Raw genomic sequence first — 19,775 nt, 5'->3', positions numbered from 1 at the left:
AAACGAGCCGAGCTGCTCGAGAGAGCCGAGCTTAATCGAGAACCGAGCTCGAGCCTAAAAGTAAGCTCGTTTAATAAACGAGCCCGAGCTTCGCTTTTCGAGCTCGAACCGGCTCGCGAGCCTAAATGAACCTGCCATTTATATAACTTTTTAAAATATATTTAATCATTATTAATTAATATATATATAATGTAATGAAAAATAAATAAAAATAACTAAATAATATATATTATTTTACACAGAAAATTATAATAGAAATAAATATATAAAAATAATTATATTATTTAAAAAATAGCTTATAAATGGTAAACGAGCCGAGCCCGAGCTTAAAAATCTACTCACGAGCCGAGCTCGAGTTTTGGAAATGGAGCTCGAAACGAGCCGAGCTCAAGCTCGAGCTCTATGTAAGTTAAACGAGCCGAGCTCGAGCCTGGTCGAGCTCGGGCTCGGCCTCGGCTCGGCTCGTTTGCACCCCTACCAACGAATAAGTTAATGCTTCACGACACGCCAGCGTGGTTTAACGTTTTGACCTATTAGGAACGAATTTATACATGTATGTTTTACTTAGGCCAACCTGTTTATGACACAAAACATATTAAACTTAAACTCAAACATGCTAAAACCTATGTCGTGATTGGTCATGTTAAAAGGACTTTGTCATAAATTGACAGAACTAGTTTTTCATATGGTTTTATGTCACGGCCCAACATGTGGGTTGTAATACCTAGACCCTAGTTACAAACACATTTTACAAATGTACATAGTTAACATTAACATGGTACTCAACTAAACATATGTGGGTTTGTGCACGCAAGCAAGGCACTTGTTAAAGAGAAAATGAAGTATCATTGAAGTATGGAATTTATTTGTTAGTTTCTTCTTTCTATATTCTTTTTAACCGTTTTATTTTAAAAGAATTCCGGATCACTGATCATATATTTACCAACTGCTCAAAACTAAAATTTCATATATCACTTTTCTAGTTGAAATTTCACATAATTATAAAATAACCATTTCAAAAATATCAGATCAGAAAATAACTATCACTCGTATTTTTTATGATTGTTACTTCATGATCTTGTGATAAAATAAAACAGAATATACGTAAACGAAAGAAAATGATGAAAAAAACGTAAAAAAAAAGAAAAGAAAAGAAAAAGAAAGAAAGAAAAAAATTAATAAAAACACGAAAGGGATTTTCAGAAAAACTTACAATCAAAACCTAAAAAAATATAAAAAACCAAAAACAAGTTGTAAATAAGAAAAAAAAAACAAAACATCAGCTTTATTCCGCAAGATTTGGTCAATACAACTCACAAAAAGAGACCCCAACACTTCCCGATTTCTTATAGTTCTATGAAGTTACATAAAAAAAACAAGAAAAACACACCACTGATAATTTATCCCTAGAGAACTCCAAGTTTTGCCAACGATCCGTAAATGTCAGTGACACTGAACTTATCGGGTGCTTGAATGATGTTAGAACTGTCTTTGGGCCAGATGTCTGAAAGCGGGTAAATTCTGTCGGTATTAAGTTGGTCGTTAGTATTATTGACGCCTTTAAGTACAACGGATTTAATTATGAACACCACCAAGAACTCCTTCATAATCAGTGTCTCCACTTTCACCGATAAAAACGACCACTTTTGTTAAGTCCATACCCCATTGAAGATACAAATGCCTGAAAACATATTATTGAATGGTAAAAATGTGCAAATCATGACTACACATATGGTCCAAGAAACCGAGACATGTCCACAGCCCAACCCGGCCATCATCAGACCTGTTAGGCCCGGTTGGTCCTAAAGAGGACTTGCAGGTGGAACCTTACAAGTTAAATAAGAAATATAAGATAAATGGAAAACGGATCAAAGTTGAAAGTCAGTCAAATAACATAAAAAACAAACTTATCAATGCTGGATGGCAACGAACTTAACAAGCGAAGTTGTTAAGTTTGCCTCTAATGGCCAGGTGAACTTACGTGGCTATATAAAAACAAGTTCGGTTTAGGTTTTAAGTTAGGCTTCTGGCCATTCAGCCATCGATAGGGATAGACTAACGGTGTGTTCGTGAGTTCCAGTTCTAGTGTTGATTGTAATATATTTATAATCAACTAGTGAATCACTTAAAGTGAATTGTTCTTGTTATACTCGTTTACATCTATTAGCGTTAATCAGAGGGATTCCGCACCTCTGATAGTACGTATCAATCATGTATCAATTCATTCCAGGGACCTACATTATCCTATTATTTCTTTATTTGATACTTTTATGTCAAATTATAAATCATTCTTCATAAGTAACATGCAACATTAACAAGCAACATTATGAACATTAATTACTTTAAATTCTTGAAAAACTTACCACAAATTGTAACATTAATATTTGAATAAGGTAACAAGGTTATATAGAAATTAGAAAGTGAAGTAACATAGCAAGGTATGATGTGATGTAACTACTTGAAATTTCGCTTTAGGGATTTGGAGACACTAGAGTTTCGAAGTATACTACTCCTTTATGTTCATGTTTAGATGGCCGAACAAGAAGATAATAATCCATGTCAATAACCAAGTCTGCCAGATCTACATTCTTAATAGAGTCGTTATCCTTCCAAATCGCAAGCAAGTCCACATTCGTCTTGGTGTGTATCTGCCTATGGATCCACGTCCGAAAACAATTTGGGCGAGAGAATACAGCCGCTTTCATCCACCCATCACCATCCATCCTCCACATATCACACCTCAATATCTCATTAAGGAAATATACATAGCTTACACACAAGTGAATGCAACCATTGAGAGCCACCAAATTCGAACCCAAATGTGCATCGCAATTAATAAATGGAGCTTGTATTTCCTTGAACTTCTCACACTCCACATCGAAACTGACAATGCAAACGTGAGGGCTAATGGCCATTCCTAGCCCAAAATAAACTTTTCCCTCCAAGACTACAGCCGTCGACCATTTGATGTTTGGTCTATGCTTGCTAATTTCTGAAGATGTATTAATCTTTCTCCATGAGTTTAATCTCAACGAATAGATAAAAGCACCCTCGGAGACTAAATGTATAAGTTTATAATCGTTAGAGGACTCTACATAGAAAGCAAAAGAAGTACCATTACGGATAAGATCATAGAAACTAGTTTTGAACTTCTTGTAGGCACCGGTCTGTGGATTCCAAAAGGCTAGCTCTCGAGTGTTCTCCAACGCTACACATACCAATCCATCCAAACTTGCTAAAACTGAAACATCCCCCACGAACGGAATAGGACGCGTGGTGATTGAATTATCCCAATCAAACGTGCGAAAAGAATGGGTAGGCGGGTCAAGAAGAAGTTTATAGTTGGTTTGATAGCGGAGGTGCATCCGCGCGAACGTAGGCATAGACAAGAAGGAATTCCATGATTTACAAACACGCCGAAAACGACATATGGACTTGGCTGGAAGTCTTGGTAGCACCTCAGACTGTATTATGTGAGTTGGAAGTTGTGGATGAATTCTAGGCATCGTCTAAGGGTTTGCAATTGAATGAAGTTGATGAATATATCTCATAAGGAAGCTCAATATAAATTAAATAAGAACGATTGATTGGTATATATAGCGATCTTGATATAATTTGGTAATTATACGTAAATATTAATTTAGGTATTATTATATATTTAATTTAAAAAACAATTAATTAAATTTTGAAATCGGAGTTTGAGTATTTGTATAATGTTTATGATGCATGACCATCGGAGAATATTTTTTAGTATTTGTATAGAGTTTCTTTGTTATTCAGTTTTTGGTTGAATATAAAATATAAGAATATTGTTCTTGGAACCTATGGTTCAATTTATCGGTCTTTAATTAACTAAAGTGTCATGAGCTATTTGAATGCTTTCGTTCCGTCATCAGTTTATCTAACTTGCGTTTATTATGCATTGCACAATACTAATCTAAGTCATGTTAAAGGTGAGTTATATGACTCTATTGGGTTGTAATATACACATTATACAAGAGTAAATGTTTTTAAAAGCATGTGATAAATATTTAAGTTATGTTAAACACCATGGGTATGAGTTGGTTGACATAACTTATATTGATTTATTTAAAGAGTTATGCTTAGCACTTGCTTAAACTTGTTTATTTGCGGGCAAAGTTTAACAAATAAGACTAGCATGCCAGTGAACAGTTGTGAGTTGGATAGATATGTTAACTTATAATGAGACCAAAGGGGCGAGCACCATCCACAACTGTTGTGCGTTGCAACCACATGTTAACCGTGGCCCTAGCCGCTGCCTTCGGCGTTATCATTGCCACCACCCTCATTCCTTCCACCCTTCACGGTCTTTTTAATCGTCATCTGTTGCCACTAGCTACCACAAAAGTAAACATCGAGAGTGAAACTAGTTAATAATTCATTCAAGACGATTCGTTTCAAGATGATCCCACTTCCTGAGCCAAGTTAATACAGTCTGGTGTTAGAGAAATTGTTGGAGTCAAAAGCAATTAAAATCGAAATAAAAGATTTTTCTCGATGAGTTGAAAGTTTGTGACTCATTCTTTCTTTAGTAGCGGAACATATATCATTTCTTTTGACTGCACTGACTTGACTGGTGGGGTATTAGTGCTAACTCATTAGACGGACAATCAACTAACGGGAAAGACACGATTCATTTTTTATTTTTGCCCGAACAAGTTTTCACCCGTTACTAACCTAGCCTACCCTTTTTAACACAAAATATCCTTCTGCTCCTTTATTGTTTACTCCAAATGTTAACATGCATACAAAATTAAATTACGAACATATTATTATAAAAAAATTTCATAAGCTTTTAGATAGATCTCTACTTAGATTTGCTTGAAAACTATAGTAATGTTGTTAAGGGATAATGAACATTACTTTAAACTTTTGAAAAACTAACCACAAAATGCAATTTGAATAAGGTATAACAAGGATATAAAGAAAGTGAAGTAGCTATAGCATAGCAACTTAGCAAGGTGTGATCATGTAACTAGAACTTCAGCTTGATTTAGGGATTTGGAGACACGAGTCTCGACGTATACTGCTCCTTCATGATCATAGTACCACCGTTTCTCTAAAGGACGATAACAATAAGGATCTGTAGCAAAGTCCTCCCAATCTATATTCTTGATAGAGTTTGTATCCTTCCAAATCGCAAGAAAATCCCCATTCCTCTTGGTATCTATCTGCCTCTCCGTCAACTCAAAACAATTCAACCGAGACAATAAAGCCGCTTTTATCCACCCATCACCGTCTATCCTCCACAAATCACACATGAAGGATGTACTCGTAGCAAAATTTAAATAACATACACACAAGTGAATGCAGCCGTTGAGAGCCACTAAATTCACACCATAATATGCACTAGGATAAGGGGGAAGTTGTATTTCCTTAAACTTTTCAGACTCCACATCGAGACTGACAACACACATACTCGTCATTCCCACAACTTGAAATAAACTTTCTTGCCTAAGATAGTAGCCATCGACCACTGGACGTATGGTTTATCGTGGCTAATATCGAAAGATATTTTAATCTTTTTCCATGAGTCTATTCTTTGGGAATAGACAAAAGCGTACTCGGAAACTATATGTACAAGTTTGTAATCGTTAGAAGAGTCAACATAGAAAGCAAAAGCACTACCCTTGACGACATCATCATAGAAACTAGTTTTGAACTTCTTGTAGGCACCCGTCAGTGGATTCCAAAACGCTAACTCTCGGGTGTTCTTCAACGCTACACATACCAATCCATCCAAACTAGCTAAAATCAACACTGGCTCCTTGAATGGAATAGGCGCATGGTGATTGAATTGTCCCAATCATGCGTGCTAAAAGTTGTGGCTTTCCAGTCAAGAAGAAGAAGTTTATAGTTGGTTTGATAGCGGAGGTGCATCCGGGAAAATGAAGGCGTAGACAAGAAGGAATTCCATGCTTTACAAACACGCCGGAAACGATATGTGGACTTGGCTGGGAGTCTTGCTAGCACCTCCGAATGAATTATGTGAGTTGGAAGTTGTGGAGGCATGGTCTAAACCTAAGGTTTTAGGGTTTTAGGTTTGCAATTGAATTATGTCAAATATATATGTGTGTATATACAAGGAGGTATTGAATTAAGTAACATTATATAATCTTGTTATGAATTGGTAAACTATACGTAAATCTTAATTTTTTTTATTTATTATTATTATTATTATTATTATTATTTGAAAATTAAACTTCATTCACCACAAAAAAAACGACTTGCAAGTCCTCAAAACAAGGGCCACAAGGAAAACCAAGTTACATCAAACCAAGAGGACATTTGCACAAATCGCTCCAAACTATAGATTTAAATCTAGATCTATTTCGAATCCAAAAATACGAGCAACATTTAATCCTGGACAACACCTCGAAAGCTTTGGCCTCTTTATCCTGAAAAATCTTCTCGTTCCTTGCATTCCATATACTCCATAAAGCCGTATACACTATACAATGAGCCACCCTTTTGTCGAGTTTCGGCTTCTTTAAACCTTTCGCTAACATAAGAATGCCCCGAACATCAAACACAAAATTAGGATCCAAACGGCGCCACACGGCAACACGTAAATCTTAATTAAGTTGGGGATTTTTATTATATAATAAAAACATTGAAAAAAGAAAACATGTTAACATGATATATCTATACTATATATAATATACCAATGATGGGCAAATTAAGACGTTCTTTTTAAGTAATGTACAACACTTAATACATAAGGTACAACATCAACTAGGGGCAAACATGTCATTCTAACATTAAATGTCACCTGCATTTGAAATTTCATCAAAACAATTACAAGATTCATCCCTTGAAATTACAAAATTGGTCCTTTAGTCTTTTACTTATATATTATTTTATTTTCACTTTTAACTCAACTACCCCACGATTTTTAAACAGTCATAACTTTTTCGTACGTTAATATTTTTTAAAATAAATGGCATCATAAAAACGAGCATTTTATTATCTTTAATTTGAGTATCATATTGCTATAATTTTCAAAGTAAAATAATTTATGCAAAAGTGTTTGCAGTTTGCTTTTGATGGTTTTAAATTAAACCATGAGTCAATTTTACACGTTTTTTTGTCATCGAAAACCGAAACTAAATTGTTTCTAATTAAAACCAAACTAAACCGAACCATTATCAACGATTAGGTTTCGATATAGTTTGTACTTCGAAAAAAAAATTGAGTTTAAAATTTAAAATAAGAATTATTAATCTGCATTTACCTTCATTTCAAACTAAGCATCAACTAATACGTTATTAAGGATATCATACTATGAACAGAGATAACTTTGGTCACATAAATAATAAACCTTATTAGAATAAATAGAAGGCGAAATCATAACAAGAACAAAGATTATAAAAAAACCACTGTAAATTTGGCTAAATTAAAGTTGTAATTGATGAGTGTGCTCGTATTAAATAAATTTTGGTTAACTGTATTTTAACTATGTCTATATATATATATTATATATAATACTTAATAAGTAAATAATTAATATTTCAATATGTAAGGCCAGCTCCGGTTTCAACCGTGAAACCAAACTGGTGAACGGTCTCACAGTTTCAAACGAAATAATGAACACCTAAAAATTTGTTACATGATTATCAAATTACGTGTTTTCAGTTTCCCGCTGCATCGCGCGGGCACTCTTCTAGTATCATATATATGCTTTTCTTCGTATTTGAGTTTAACTGGGATTTAGCTTTTATATAGTTTCATTGTAACTAAAAACTAAATATTGTTCTAAAACAAATATAAAAATTTTGAAGTCGGAGTTAAGTTTAAGTATTTGTAACTAATTTTGATATGAGTCCGTTTTAGCCCGAGACAACATTGACCCGTTACTAACCCGGTTCATCCTTTTATACCACAAATTATCCTACCTCCCTTTATTTAATTATTTATGCCGAATGCTTGTATAGTATATATAGAGTTTAACAAATGAAACATACTTTCAGGTTTTACTCACACCAATGGCGGATATAAGGAGGAAGTGGAGGTGGAATTGACATGTGGTGGCAGTTCTGGTAGCCTTGGTATTACCTTGTTGGTATCGAAGTTTGCGCCCAATGCGCTTTGTTGGGTCCACCGCAACTGTGATTAATTTGAATACAGGAGGTGGTTAAAAAATCCAAACCTAGAATCGGACCTAAAGTAAAAATCAGGAATCGGTTTTTAATACCCGAATCCGTACTCAACCCTACCCGTAAGGTACGGATAGAGTATGCATTTTGGTACTAAAACCTGAACCAGAACCGGACCCGATTTGTACCTAATAATACCCAAAAACCCGAACTGGTTCCATACCCATAACCGGGATTTTCCAATACCCGAAACCGGGTATTTCAAATACCCGATGTATACCCGAAAAATACCTTAAAATACCCCTAAAAAGTGCAAACTTTTAAAAATTCCAATCTATACCCGAAAAATACCTGAAAAAAAAGCCCGAAAAAACCAACAAATAGGGTTTTTTCAATACCCAAAAATAGGTTATTCAAATAACCGGATTTAGAATGCCCGGTTCTATACCCGACTCCAACCCGATGCATATGGTATGTTTTTAGAGGCAATACACGGACCCGAACCGGACCCGATTTTTACCAATACCCGGTCATACCCGAACCCAGTTCCATACCCGAACCCAGGTATTTGAAAAACCCGATTTATGCACCTCTAGTTCTCATTGGTAAATTTGTCAAAACCACATGAGCCTAATTTGAGTGATTAATTATGTTGGTTGACATGTAGAAGAAAAAATTACAATTTTTGTCATTTTGAATTAGCAAAATTATGGAATGAGTCCTTTGTGAAAATGAGTTTTACTCTTTATCCTTTATATGCATTTTCGTCTCGCTTTTAGTCCTTTACACTAACGCTCATCCACCTTCTCAGTTAAGTCTTCTCATGTGCCATGCACGCATTTTGGTTAACTTATCTATTTATTTACAAAAATATTAAACAAAAACAAAATTTTTAAATTTTCTCTATCCACACACACAAGATCTCTCTTTCCTTCTTCCTCCCTCTTTTCCCCCAGACCCTAGCAGCCATCAAACTCAACCACCAAAATCTCATCTTCTCTATTTCTCTATTCGCGTCCCTTATATTATTCACACTCTGGATCTGCTGGTACGTCACCATCCGAGAAAACACCTCAGCGGCAATATGGTAGAGTCCGTCGTCGGGTACATACGACGGTGTAAATGGGATTTTGAGGATTTGGTCGGCGTTCAATTGTTGGGTTTTTGGAGTGATGTTGTTGGCGCCAAGGAGTGATCGAAAGTTGTTTATTTCAAAGAGTTTGGTTATGGCAGATAAAGTGGTGGTGTTTGGTAGTAATTTGTAGCCGATGAGTGAATTGCAGGTGGTGGTGGTGCATCGGAAACCCGGGTCCGGTGCGGTGATTTGTGCAATCGAATGAATAGAGAAGATGGAAGAGATTAATTTCATGGTTTAATCAGGTATGGAGAAGATGAGATTTTGGTGGTTGAGTTTGATGGCGGGAAAAAGAGGGAGGGTAGAAGGAAAAAGAGATCTGGTGTGTGTGTATATGTGGATAGAGAAAATTTAAAAATTTTGTTTTTGTGTTTGTTTAATATTTTTGCAAATAAATAGGTAAGTTGACCAAAATGCCTTCATGTGCATGGCACATGAGAAGATTTAACTGAGAAGGTGGATGACCGTTAGTGTAAAGGACTAAAAGCGAGACGAAAATGCATATAAAGGATAAAGAGTGAAACTCATTTTTAGAAATGACCCATTCCATAATTTTGATAATTCAAAAGGAAAAAAAATTGTAATTTTTTTCTATGTAGAATTATAAATCACTAGTTTTTATCTCCCGCATTACGGTGGTTGTTTTATTATTTGTTCTAATATTTTTTTTATTTTTTGAATATATATTTTTTTATTGTATGAAAGTTAATAATATACTTATGGTTTGATGATAAATTGTTTCACAAATAAATGAAATGTTATAACCCGTTTATTTCTTTTACTATAAAATTGGTTTTTTAATATAAAATAATATTTATAAAAGTTAATAATATACTTATGGTTTGATAAGACCTAAGACCCGTTTATTTTTTTTTACTATAAAATTGGTTTTTTAATTTAAATAATATATATATATATTAAAATAAATAAGATATTAATTTTTAGTATATCCTATTTTATAGGATTTTTTTTACATCAATAATTTGGTGAGAATAATATTTAATTTAATGATATGTTATAACCCGTTAAAAAAATATCTGGGTTTGGTAAGACCTATACCCATGAATTCGGGTCAAATGCATGAGAAGTCTCTATTTAAAAATCAAGCAAATCTGGTGACTCCAAAAAAAGTGGAAGCGACCACATCGCGACACATAGGATTTTTATGTTTTCGTTTATATATATTATATATAGATTATAGATTCCTTATAATGCAACATGCAACATTAATGAAATAAACTAACAATGAAAACAACTAGTATATTGATAGTTATAGTAGTAATTAAATTCTTGAAAAAACTAATAACAAAATGAAACGAAACATTAATATTTGATTTAGGGATTTGGCGACACGAGAGTCTCGATGTATACTGCTCCTACATGTTCACGGTACCATCGCCCTAATGGATGATAAATATAATAGTCTGTAGCGAAGTCTTCCAAATCTATATTATCAATATAGTCGGTGTCCTTCCAAATCGCAACCAATCCCCATACCTCTTGATGTGTATCTGCCTAGGCATCGACAAATCATAATACGGGCGAGAGAATACAGCCGCTTTTATCCACCCGTCACCATCCATCCTCCACATATCACACATCGTATCCATGCTCTTGATATCTTGATAGTATACACAATAATGAATGCAACCATTGAGAGCCACTAAATTCACATGGTAATTTTCACATTCATGAGGTGGAAGTTGTACTTCCTTAAACTTTTCAGACTCCACATCAAAACTGATAACGCAGGGACTAGTCATTCCGAAAAGCTTGAAATAAACTTTCTTGCCCGAGAAAGTAGCCATCGACCATCGGATGTTTGATTCATGGTAGCTAATTTCTAAAGATGTTTTAATCTTTCTCCATGAGTCTAATCTCCGTGAATAGATAAAAGCACAATCGGAGACAATATGCACAAGTTTGTAATCGTTAGAAGAGTCGATATAGAAAGCAAGAGCAGCACTATCACATATATCATCATAGAAATTAGTTTTGAACTTCTTGTAGGCACCCGTCAGTGGATTCCAAAAGGCTAGCTCTCGAGTGTTCTCCAACGCTACACATACCAATCCATCCAAACTTGCTAAAACCAAAACATCCTCCTCGAATGGGATAGGACGCGTGGTGATTGAATTATCCCAATCATGTGTGCTAAAAGTTGGGGCATTGCGGTCGAGAAGAAGAAGTTTATAGTTGGTTTGATAGCGGAGGTGCATCCGGGCAAATGAAGGCGTAGACAAGAAGGAATTCCATGCTTTACAAACACGCCGGAAACGATATGTGGACTTGGCTGGGAGTCTTGCTAGCACCTCCGACTGTTTATGTGAGTTGGAAGTTGTGGAGGCATGGTCTAAACCTAAGGGTTTAGGGTTTTAGGTTTGCAATTGAATTATGTCAAATATATATATATATATATATATATATATATATGTGTGTGTGTGTGTGTGTGTGTGTGTATACAAGGAGGTATTGAATTAAGTATGGGAACGATTTGTATAGTGATCTTGTTATGATTTGGCTTTGGTAATTATACGTAAATCTTAATTCGGGGATTTTTATTATATATTTAAAACATTGAAATAAGAAACATGATATATATGATATATATACTTTTCTTCGTATTTGAGTTTGTATGGGATTTAACTTCTATATAGTTACATTGTGACTAGAAATTAAATGTTGTCCTAAAACCATATAAAACTTTAAAATCGGAGTTAAGATTAAGTATTTGTATAATGTTTATCTAACTGAGTTATATACTTGTTTTGAATGTTTTGAGTTCTAATATAACCTATGATATATGTTTTAAAAGCATGAACTAGATATTTAAGTTATGCTAATTATTACGGGTATGAGTTTGTTGACATAACAAATAAAGATTTATTTAGACTTGTTTGTTTGCGGAACAAGACTCACGTTAAGGAGTTCCGACAAAGGTATAATTATGTCACAATGGTGAGTTGGCTAAACATATATGTAACTTAGAATGACACCATCCGCCGGCGATTGTGTCTGTCACTTCCATCGTCGCCACCAGCCGCCACGAAAGTAAATATTGAGGGTGAACTTATTTTAATGATTTGTTCAAGACGAATCCACTTCCTGAACCAAGCTAACGCATTTTTCATTTTGATCTGAGTCCGTTTTAGCCCGAGACAGCTTTTACTGGTTACGAACCTAGTCCAACCTTTTTTTTTATCACAAATTAGCTTACCCTTCTTTATTTGATTATTTATGCCGAATGTTTGCTCATTATTCAGATGTAGCTTGGTTTGTGTTAATAATGATGGATTAATTTTTTCATAAGCTTTTAGACAGATGTCCACTTAGATTAAGTTGCTTAAATAAAAGACAGCACCATCAAATGAATAAGGTAACGAAGACAAAAACTAAAGTAATACAACTAGGTGTAGAGATTTAACGTTATAGTCACTTGGAAATTTTGAAAACTAAGAATATACGCGTATATCAATCATGACTAACTTCGATAATATCTTGGATTAAGGATTTGGAGATAGGTGAGTCTCGATGTATATTGTTTCGAAGAGCGAGTGCCAAACAAGATCATAACATTGAGTGTCCGTAGCGAATACCCTCAAACATATACTCTTAACAAAGAAACCATCATTCGAAATTGCAAACCAATTCCCATTATTCTTGGTGTGTATCTTCATGTCTTGATTCCGATATGGGCTAGCGAATGGCCCCGCTTTTATCCACTCATCGCTATCCATCCTCCACATATCACACATCAATGTCCCTTTAGGGATATCTTTATAACCAACACACAAGTGAATGCAACCATTAAGAGTGCATCACAAGGAAAACATGGAAGTTTTATTTCCTTAAACTTTTCAGACTCCGTATCAAAACAGATCATGCACCGATCACACCCAAGACTCGTATCTCTTAGCTTGAAATAAACTTTTCCCTCCAAGAAAGTAGCGAGCGACCACACAAAGTTCGATAAACGATGCCTAATCTCCAAACATGGAATCTTTCTCCAAGAACCTAACATCCGCGAATAGATAAAAGCACCCTCGGTCTCGGAGCCAATATAAACGAGTTTGTAATCGTTACAAGAGTCCTTATAGAAAGCAAACGCACGATTAGCAATATCCAGATTGAAACTAGTACGACGAATCTTCTTGTAGGCACGGGTCAGTGGATTCCAAAGGGCTAACTCCCGAGTGCCGTCGAAGGACAAGGCTACACATAACAATCCATCCAAGCTTGCTAAAATACGCACATATTCATTGAATGGATTAGGACCCTTGGTGATTATATTATCACAATCACGTGTGTAAAAGATTCGGGCACCCAAGTGATCATAATCAAGACAAAGATATTTATAGTTAGTTTGATAGCCGAGGTACAACCCGACAAAGTCCGGTGTGGACAAGAATGAATTCCATGATTTGCAAACACACAGGAAACGGCCTAAAGACTTGGCGGGAAGTCTTGGTAGCAGTTGTGTCTCTAGTATTTCGATTGGAAGTTGTGGAGGAATTGGAGTCATGGTAAGTTTAAAGGGTTTGCATATGAATATCCTAATATGTTTGTGTATATATACACAAGGAGGAATTGAAGTTGAATAATAAATGGAAACTCAATATTTTAAAAAAGATATTATTGGGGATAATAATTAATAATCCTTTTCCTTTTTGAACAGCTAATTTTAAATCCTATTTTTAAATGTATGAAATAATATTTACATATTTTTTGAATTTTTTTTATATTATTGCAAAGATTTTATTTGGTGTTATTCTGTTAGGAGATATGGAGAGATTTTTTTTCTTTTTAAGAAAAGAGACCAAATATTTATAGGATCTTCATTTGTTATTTTTGACCCCACCCATGATAAACTATCTAACCCCTACGAGTGTGAAAAAATAACTCACGAGTCAAACTCAAACAGTAGAAAAAAACTCAAAACGAGCTGAGCTCGAGCTTAGTTGAGTTTGGCCTTAGCTCAACTTGTTTACACCCGCAGTAAGTATTAAGAGATTATGCTACGCACAGAGAAGTTGGACATTTGTTAAAAAGACTATAATGCCCCTCACATGGTTACACTTGATGGCAAACAAATCTTGATAGAATTGGATGGAGCTAAGTTATAAGATTAAAATTGTGGTTTTGATATTAAGCACAATATCATTTTTTTTAACTCAAAAGCTAATTAAAACAACATTTTCGTCGTGGTGTAAGCAAGTCAGGCTGAGTTAGAGTTCAACTAGGCTCAAGCTCGACTCATTTCGAGCTCTATCTTCAAATCAGATTGAATTTAGCTCATGTGTCAATATGCTTTAAGCTCGAACTTGGCTTGGACTCGGCTCATGTATTATTAATAATTAATTAATTTATATACATTTTTTATTATTTATATATATTTTTAAAAAAAATCTTAACGAGCCAATGCTTGCCTCGAGCTTGTGTTTGATGCCTTATGAGCCAAAGCTCATATCGAACTTTGCTATGGAGTGTGAAATAAGCACATAGAAATCCAAAAAAGTTAGAACCTTGAAAATTAACTCGACCAAGCACACGGCCGAAAAGAATAATCAACAAAATTATTTAATTTCCAGGAGTTAATTAAATACCAAGGGAAACAACTAAAGTAACACAACAAGGAATTAACTCAAAGCTAAATAATAAGGGAATATGAACAATTAATATTACTTCAAATCCTTGAAAATCAAACGACAAAATGCAATATTATATGTAACTAGTTGAAATTTTGGTTGAATTAGGGATTTGGAGACACGAGAGTCTCGATGTATACCACTCCTACACGTTCACAGAACCATCGGAAAAGAGGATCATAATAACGAAACGTTGTAGCGAAGTCTTCCAAATCTATACTCTTAATAGATTTGTTATCCTTCCAAATCGCAAGCCATTCCCCGTTCCTCTTGGTGTTTATCTGCCCATTAAACTGAATAGAATGCGGGCGAGAGAATACAGCCGCTTTCATCCACCCATCACCATTCATTCTCCACATATCACACTTCAAACCCTTAGCATTATCCGTATAACATACGCACAAGTGAATGCAACCATTAAGCGCCACTAAATTCACACCGTCAATTGCACCACAAGGAAAAGGTGGAAGTCGTATTTCCTTAAACTTTTCAGACTCCACATCAAAACTGATAACGCGTGGACTAGTCGTTTCCATCTTGAAATAAACTTTTCCCTCCAAGACAACATCCATCGACCAATGGAAGTCCGGTCCATGCTGACTAATATCTAAAGACGTATCAATCTTTCTCCACATGTCTAATCTCCGTGAATAGATAAAAACACCCTCGGAGACAATATGCATAAGTTTGTAATCGTTAGAAGAGTCGGTATAGAAAGCAAAAGAGGTATATCATCAAAGAAACTAGTTTTGAACTTCTTGTAGGCACCGGTCAGTGGATTCCAAAAGGCTAACTCTCGAGTGTTGGACAAGGCGACACATACCAATCCATCCAAACTAGCTAAAATAAACACAGCCTCCTTGAACGGATTAGGAGGCTTGGTGATTGAATTATCCCAATCAATCGTTTGAAAAGTTGTTCGGGATTCGTTGTCTAGAAGACTTAGAAGTTTATAGTTAGTTTGATAGTTAAGGTGGAACTGCGCAAACGTAGGCGTAGACAAGATCGAATTCCATGATTTGCAAACACACCGGAAACGACCTAAAGACTTCGCTGGAAGTCTTGGTAGCAACTCCGACTCGAGTATTTCGATCGGAAGTTGTGGACAAATTCGAGGCATGGTGTTAAAAGGGTTTGCAAAATAATACCACGTACCAATATGTTTGTGCATGTATAAGGAGGAACTAAATGAATATATGGAAACTCAATATAGGTAATTATATGTGAATCTTAATTTGGGGATTATTATTATTATTATTATTATTATTATTATTATTATTATTATATTGAAATAATATTATTTATCATATACTTTTCTTCGTATTTAAGTTTAACTCAATATAGTTTCATTGTAATTAAAAACTAAATTTTATTTCAAGGGATTTTCTAACATGTGATGTAAGAAACATTAATTATGAAAATAATCTTGTTGAAACTATAGTTTTATACTCTCCGTCCCATTTTAAATGTTCATTTATTTATTTTTGGTTGTCTTAATTTAAATGTCATTTCTATATATATAAATTCAATTTCCAATTGTGCCCTTACTAATAGAGCCAAAAAGTAGTGGATTTTTTAGCCAAGAAAGAAAAGTAGGTTTTAGCCATAATAACTTAAAGGACATTATTGTCATTTTACAGCTCATAAAATAAAATGATCAAACATTTCTTAATTTGTGTGTTTTGGGTCCATGACATATAAAATGAGACGGAGAGAGTATTAATTATATTCATCTCTTAATAATTACCATATTTAACATGCATTATATATTTTCCTTATAAATATATCTTACCTCCATTGATGACTTTAAATAAAAAAAATTTAATTCCCTCTAAAATTATTATTTCATCTCTCATCATTTTTATATGTAAAAAATATTCAAATTGAAAGTGACTTTTGAAATTCCTATAACTTCTCCAAGTGTTGAACCGACTCAATTGCATTAGTTATATGATCATTGTTTTATGTAAAAGATGATGCAATATTCAAAGTTCATTCTTGGTGTAATTGAGAGACGTTATTAAATTGAGCCCCTTCTCGTCTCCATCGTGATAGCCAATAACTAAATGGAAGTTCAAAGCAACCCGTATGGAGAAAAACACTCAAAACATGATGACAAAGTATCCTAATAAATTCAAAGTTCTTGCAAGTGCATTAAGCCATCTTACCATCCCAAACCACCTTTTGCCATCGAGCTGCTTTGTAATACTTAACAATAAAACTTTTGTTATTTTTTTTGCAAGCCGAATATTGAATCGCTAGAGCAAGCTGATCTTGAGTTGGTTCAACATTTGGAGATGTTATAGGAATTTCAAAAGTCACGTTCATATTTGAATATTTTTTACATATAAATGAATATAAAAATGGTTGGGAATGAAATAATAATTTTAAAAAGAATTAGAAAATTTTCATTTAGTAGTTATCAATTGAGGTCAGATTTAGAAGAGAAAAATATAATATTATACATAATAATTATTAAAAGATGAATGTAATTAATATAAAAATATAGTTTCAACAAAAATATTCTCATAATTTATGTTTTTTAGGACACATGATAGAAAATCCCTTGTTTAAAAAAACAAAATTAAAATTTTATTTTAAATTATCAATATAAACTTTTGAATTCAGAGTTAAGATTCAAAATTTGTGTAACGTTTATCCAACTTAAGTTTGTTGGCTAAGTAATCTAAGTCATGTTAAGGTGAGTTACTAAGTTATATGACTCTTACTTTAAACGTTTTGGGATGTATAATATACGTTATGTAACGGTAAATATTTAGAAAGAATGATATATGTCGAAGCATGAAATGAATCTGACCTGATCCATGATGATGTTTCCACGGATTTCGAGATGAACGAACCACGTTTTGATCTTCTTCTCCGGTTGCTTGAGATCTGCAATGGCTTTTTGGGGGTGTGGAGGTGACTGCTAAGAAATCTCAAGGATCTCTTGTTTACAGACACAAAAATATATGATGGCAGCTCTTACTGAGCATCCCCCCACTAATAAGGAGGTGAAGACCTTCTTAAATAGAGAGCCTCATGGCCACCATCATGGTACCCTAATGGGCCTGGCCCAGTTAGGGTTACCTCCACAAAACCCCCTCAGCCCAATAACATTGTATTAGTCCGTATAATAAAATAAGCCAAACATAATAAATTTAGGGTCGTAAAACCGGGTTTAGTACCATACCCCTACAATATATAAGTTATGTCACGGTAAATGTTTAAAAAGAACAATATATGTTAAATGTTACGGGTATGAGTTGGCTCACGGATGGTTTAACAATTATTGATTTATTTGAAGTGTTATCTCTATTACTTGTTTGCTTGCGGGCAAAGTTAACGAACATAACCAGTATGCCAATGAACACGTATACAATGGTGAGTTCGGTAAACATATTAGTATTAGAAAACATGCTAGCATGTTTACAACGGGCTCTTCAAATTTAAAGATTGTGGTAACCTAAATACAAGAAGTCGTTGTTTTAAAAAAAGGACAAAAGGTAAAGTAATATAACAACTTAACAAGTAAACAAGGAGTAGATTTAACGTTTTAATAATTGTTTAAGTGATTGTGAACATTACTTGAAATTCTTGAACTAACAAAATCAACAATAACTGATCAATATAGTCACTTGAAATTTTTGAAAACTAAGAATACTTACACCTAGATTAATCATGACTAACTTCAATCTTTGCCCGAATTAGGGATTCGGAGACACGAGAGTCTCGATGTACACTGCTTCATGATACGAGTGTCGGATACAATCATAACTACGATTGTCCGTCACGAATTCCTCCAAACCTATACTCCTAACAGACTGTCCATCTTTACAAATTGCGAACCAATTCCCATTCTTCTTGGTATGTATCATCTTCCTGCCCGATTTCCGATAAGGGCTAGTGAATGCCGCCGCTTTTATCCACTCGTCACCATCCAACCTCCATATATCACACTTCAAACCATTATTAATAATATCTTTATAACCAACGCACAAGTGAATGCAACCACTAAGAGCCACTACATTCACACCCAAACTTGCATCCCAAGGAAAACACGGAAATTTTATTTTCTTAAGCTCTTCAGACTCCACGTCATAACTGACCACGCACCGTTCACACTCAAGACTCCTATCGATCACCCTAAAATAAACTTTACCCTCCAAGAAAGTAACGAACGACCAAGTGAAGTTTGAAATAAGAAGTCTTATTTCCAAACACGCAATCTTTCTCCATGAATCTAACGACAATGAATAGATAAACACATCCTTGGTGTCTATATACACAAATTTGTAATCGTTACACGAGTCCTTAAAGGAAGCAAACGCACCATTACCAATATCCAGATCGAAACTAGTACGAATCTTCTTATAGGCACGAGTCAGTGGATTCCGAAGGGCTAACTCTCGAGTAACATCGAAGGACAAGGCTATACATAGCATTCCATCCAAACTTGCTAAAATCCACGCATCCTTGAACGAAATAGGACCCTTGGTGATCATATTATCACAATCTTGTGTAGTAAAGGTTTGATCACGCATGTTAAGACGAAGATACTTATAGTTGGTTTGATCTTCGAGGTGGAACTGCGCAAATGTAGGCGTAGACAAGATCGAATTCCATGGTTTGCAAACGCACCGGAAACGACCTAAGGACTTGGCTGGAAGTCTTGCTAGCACCTCCGACTCGAGTAATTCGATTGGAAGTTGTGGACAGATACGAGGCATGGTGTTAAAGGGTTTGTATAATAATAATATGGCTAATATGTTTGTATATATATACACAAAGAGGAATTGAAAGTTGAAGTATATATGGAAACTAGATATTTATAAATTAAAAGGATTATCTTAAGCCAACATTATAAATAATATTACA

The 19,775-nt window shown here is 34.6% G+C and overlaps 3 protein-coding genes and 4 pseudogenes across 3 annotated transcripts; all 7 read right to left on the bottom strand.

Moving 5' to 3' along the window:
* Nucleotides 1-2,065: 2,065 nt before the first annotated feature.
* LOC143632313 (F-box/kelch-repeat protein At3g06240-like) lies at nt 2,066-3,593 on the bottom strand. Its single transcript, XM_077100865.1, has one exon. The coding sequence runs from the start codon at nt 3,504-3,506 to the stop codon at nt 2,472-2,474; it is 1,035 nt and encodes a 344-aa protein (XP_076956980.1). The 5' UTR covers nt 3,507-3,593; the 3' UTR covers nt 2,066-2,471.
* A 1,395-nt stretch (nt 3,594-4,988) lies between these two features.
* Nucleotides 4,989-6,033, bottom strand: LOC143632342 (F-box protein At3g08750-like; annotated as a pseudogene).
* A 2,976-nt stretch (nt 6,034-9,009) lies between these two features.
* Nucleotides 9,010-9,486, bottom strand: LOC143632341 (lysM domain-containing GPI-anchored protein 2-like). Its single transcript, XM_077100883.1, has one exon. The coding sequence runs from the start codon at nt 9,484-9,486 to the stop codon at nt 9,010-9,012; it is 477 nt and encodes a 158-aa protein (XP_076956998.1).
* Nucleotides 9,487-10,487: 1,001 nt separating this feature from the next.
* LOC143632312 (putative F-box protein At3g25460) lies at nt 10,488-11,602 on the bottom strand (annotated as a pseudogene).
* Nucleotides 11,603-11,891: 289 nt separating this feature from the next.
* LOC143632381 (putative F-box protein At3g24700) lies at nt 11,892-13,774 on the bottom strand (annotated as a pseudogene).
* Nucleotides 13,775-14,650: 876 nt separating this feature from the next.
* LOC143632311 (F-box/kelch-repeat protein At3g23880-like) lies at nt 14,651-16,134 on the bottom strand (annotated as a pseudogene).
* Nucleotides 16,135-18,574: 2,440 nt separating this feature from the next.
* Nucleotides 18,575-19,744, bottom strand: LOC143632310 (F-box/kelch-repeat protein At3g06240-like). The gene has a single exon (XM_077100863.1). It carries the CDS (start codon nt 19,625-19,627, stop codon nt 18,605-18,607), a length of 1,023 nt encoding a protein of 340 aa, XP_076956978.1. The 5' UTR covers nt 19,628-19,744; the 3' UTR covers nt 18,575-18,604.
* Nucleotides 19,745-19,775: the final 31 nt, after the last annotated feature.

The sequence above is a fragment of the Bidens hawaiensis genome, unplaced genomic scaffold (assembly GCF_021521415.1).
Source record: "Bidens hawaiensis isolate Kalapana, Puna unplaced genomic scaffold, B.hawaiensis_p1.1 tig00006387_1, whole genome shotgun sequence".
In the NCBI taxonomy this organism is placed as follows: Eukaryota; Viridiplantae; Streptophyta; class Magnoliopsida; order Asterales; family Asteraceae; genus Bidens; species Bidens hawaiensis.
Note: the sequence above shows the minus strand (reverse complement) of the source record. Positions and strands in the feature narration are given on the sequence as shown.

Coding starts and splice junctions, on each gene's coding strand:
- LOC143632313 (XM_077100865.1), bottom strand. CDS start 3,506: ATGCCTAGAATTCATCCACAACTTCCAACTCACATAATACAGTCTGAG.
- LOC143632341 (XM_077100883.1), bottom strand. CDS start 9,486: ATGAAATTAATCTCTTCCATCTTCTCTATTCATTCGATTGCACAAATC.
- LOC143632310 (XM_077100863.1), bottom strand. CDS start 19,627: ATGCCTCGTATCTGTCCACAACTTCCAATCGAATTACTCGAGTCGGAG.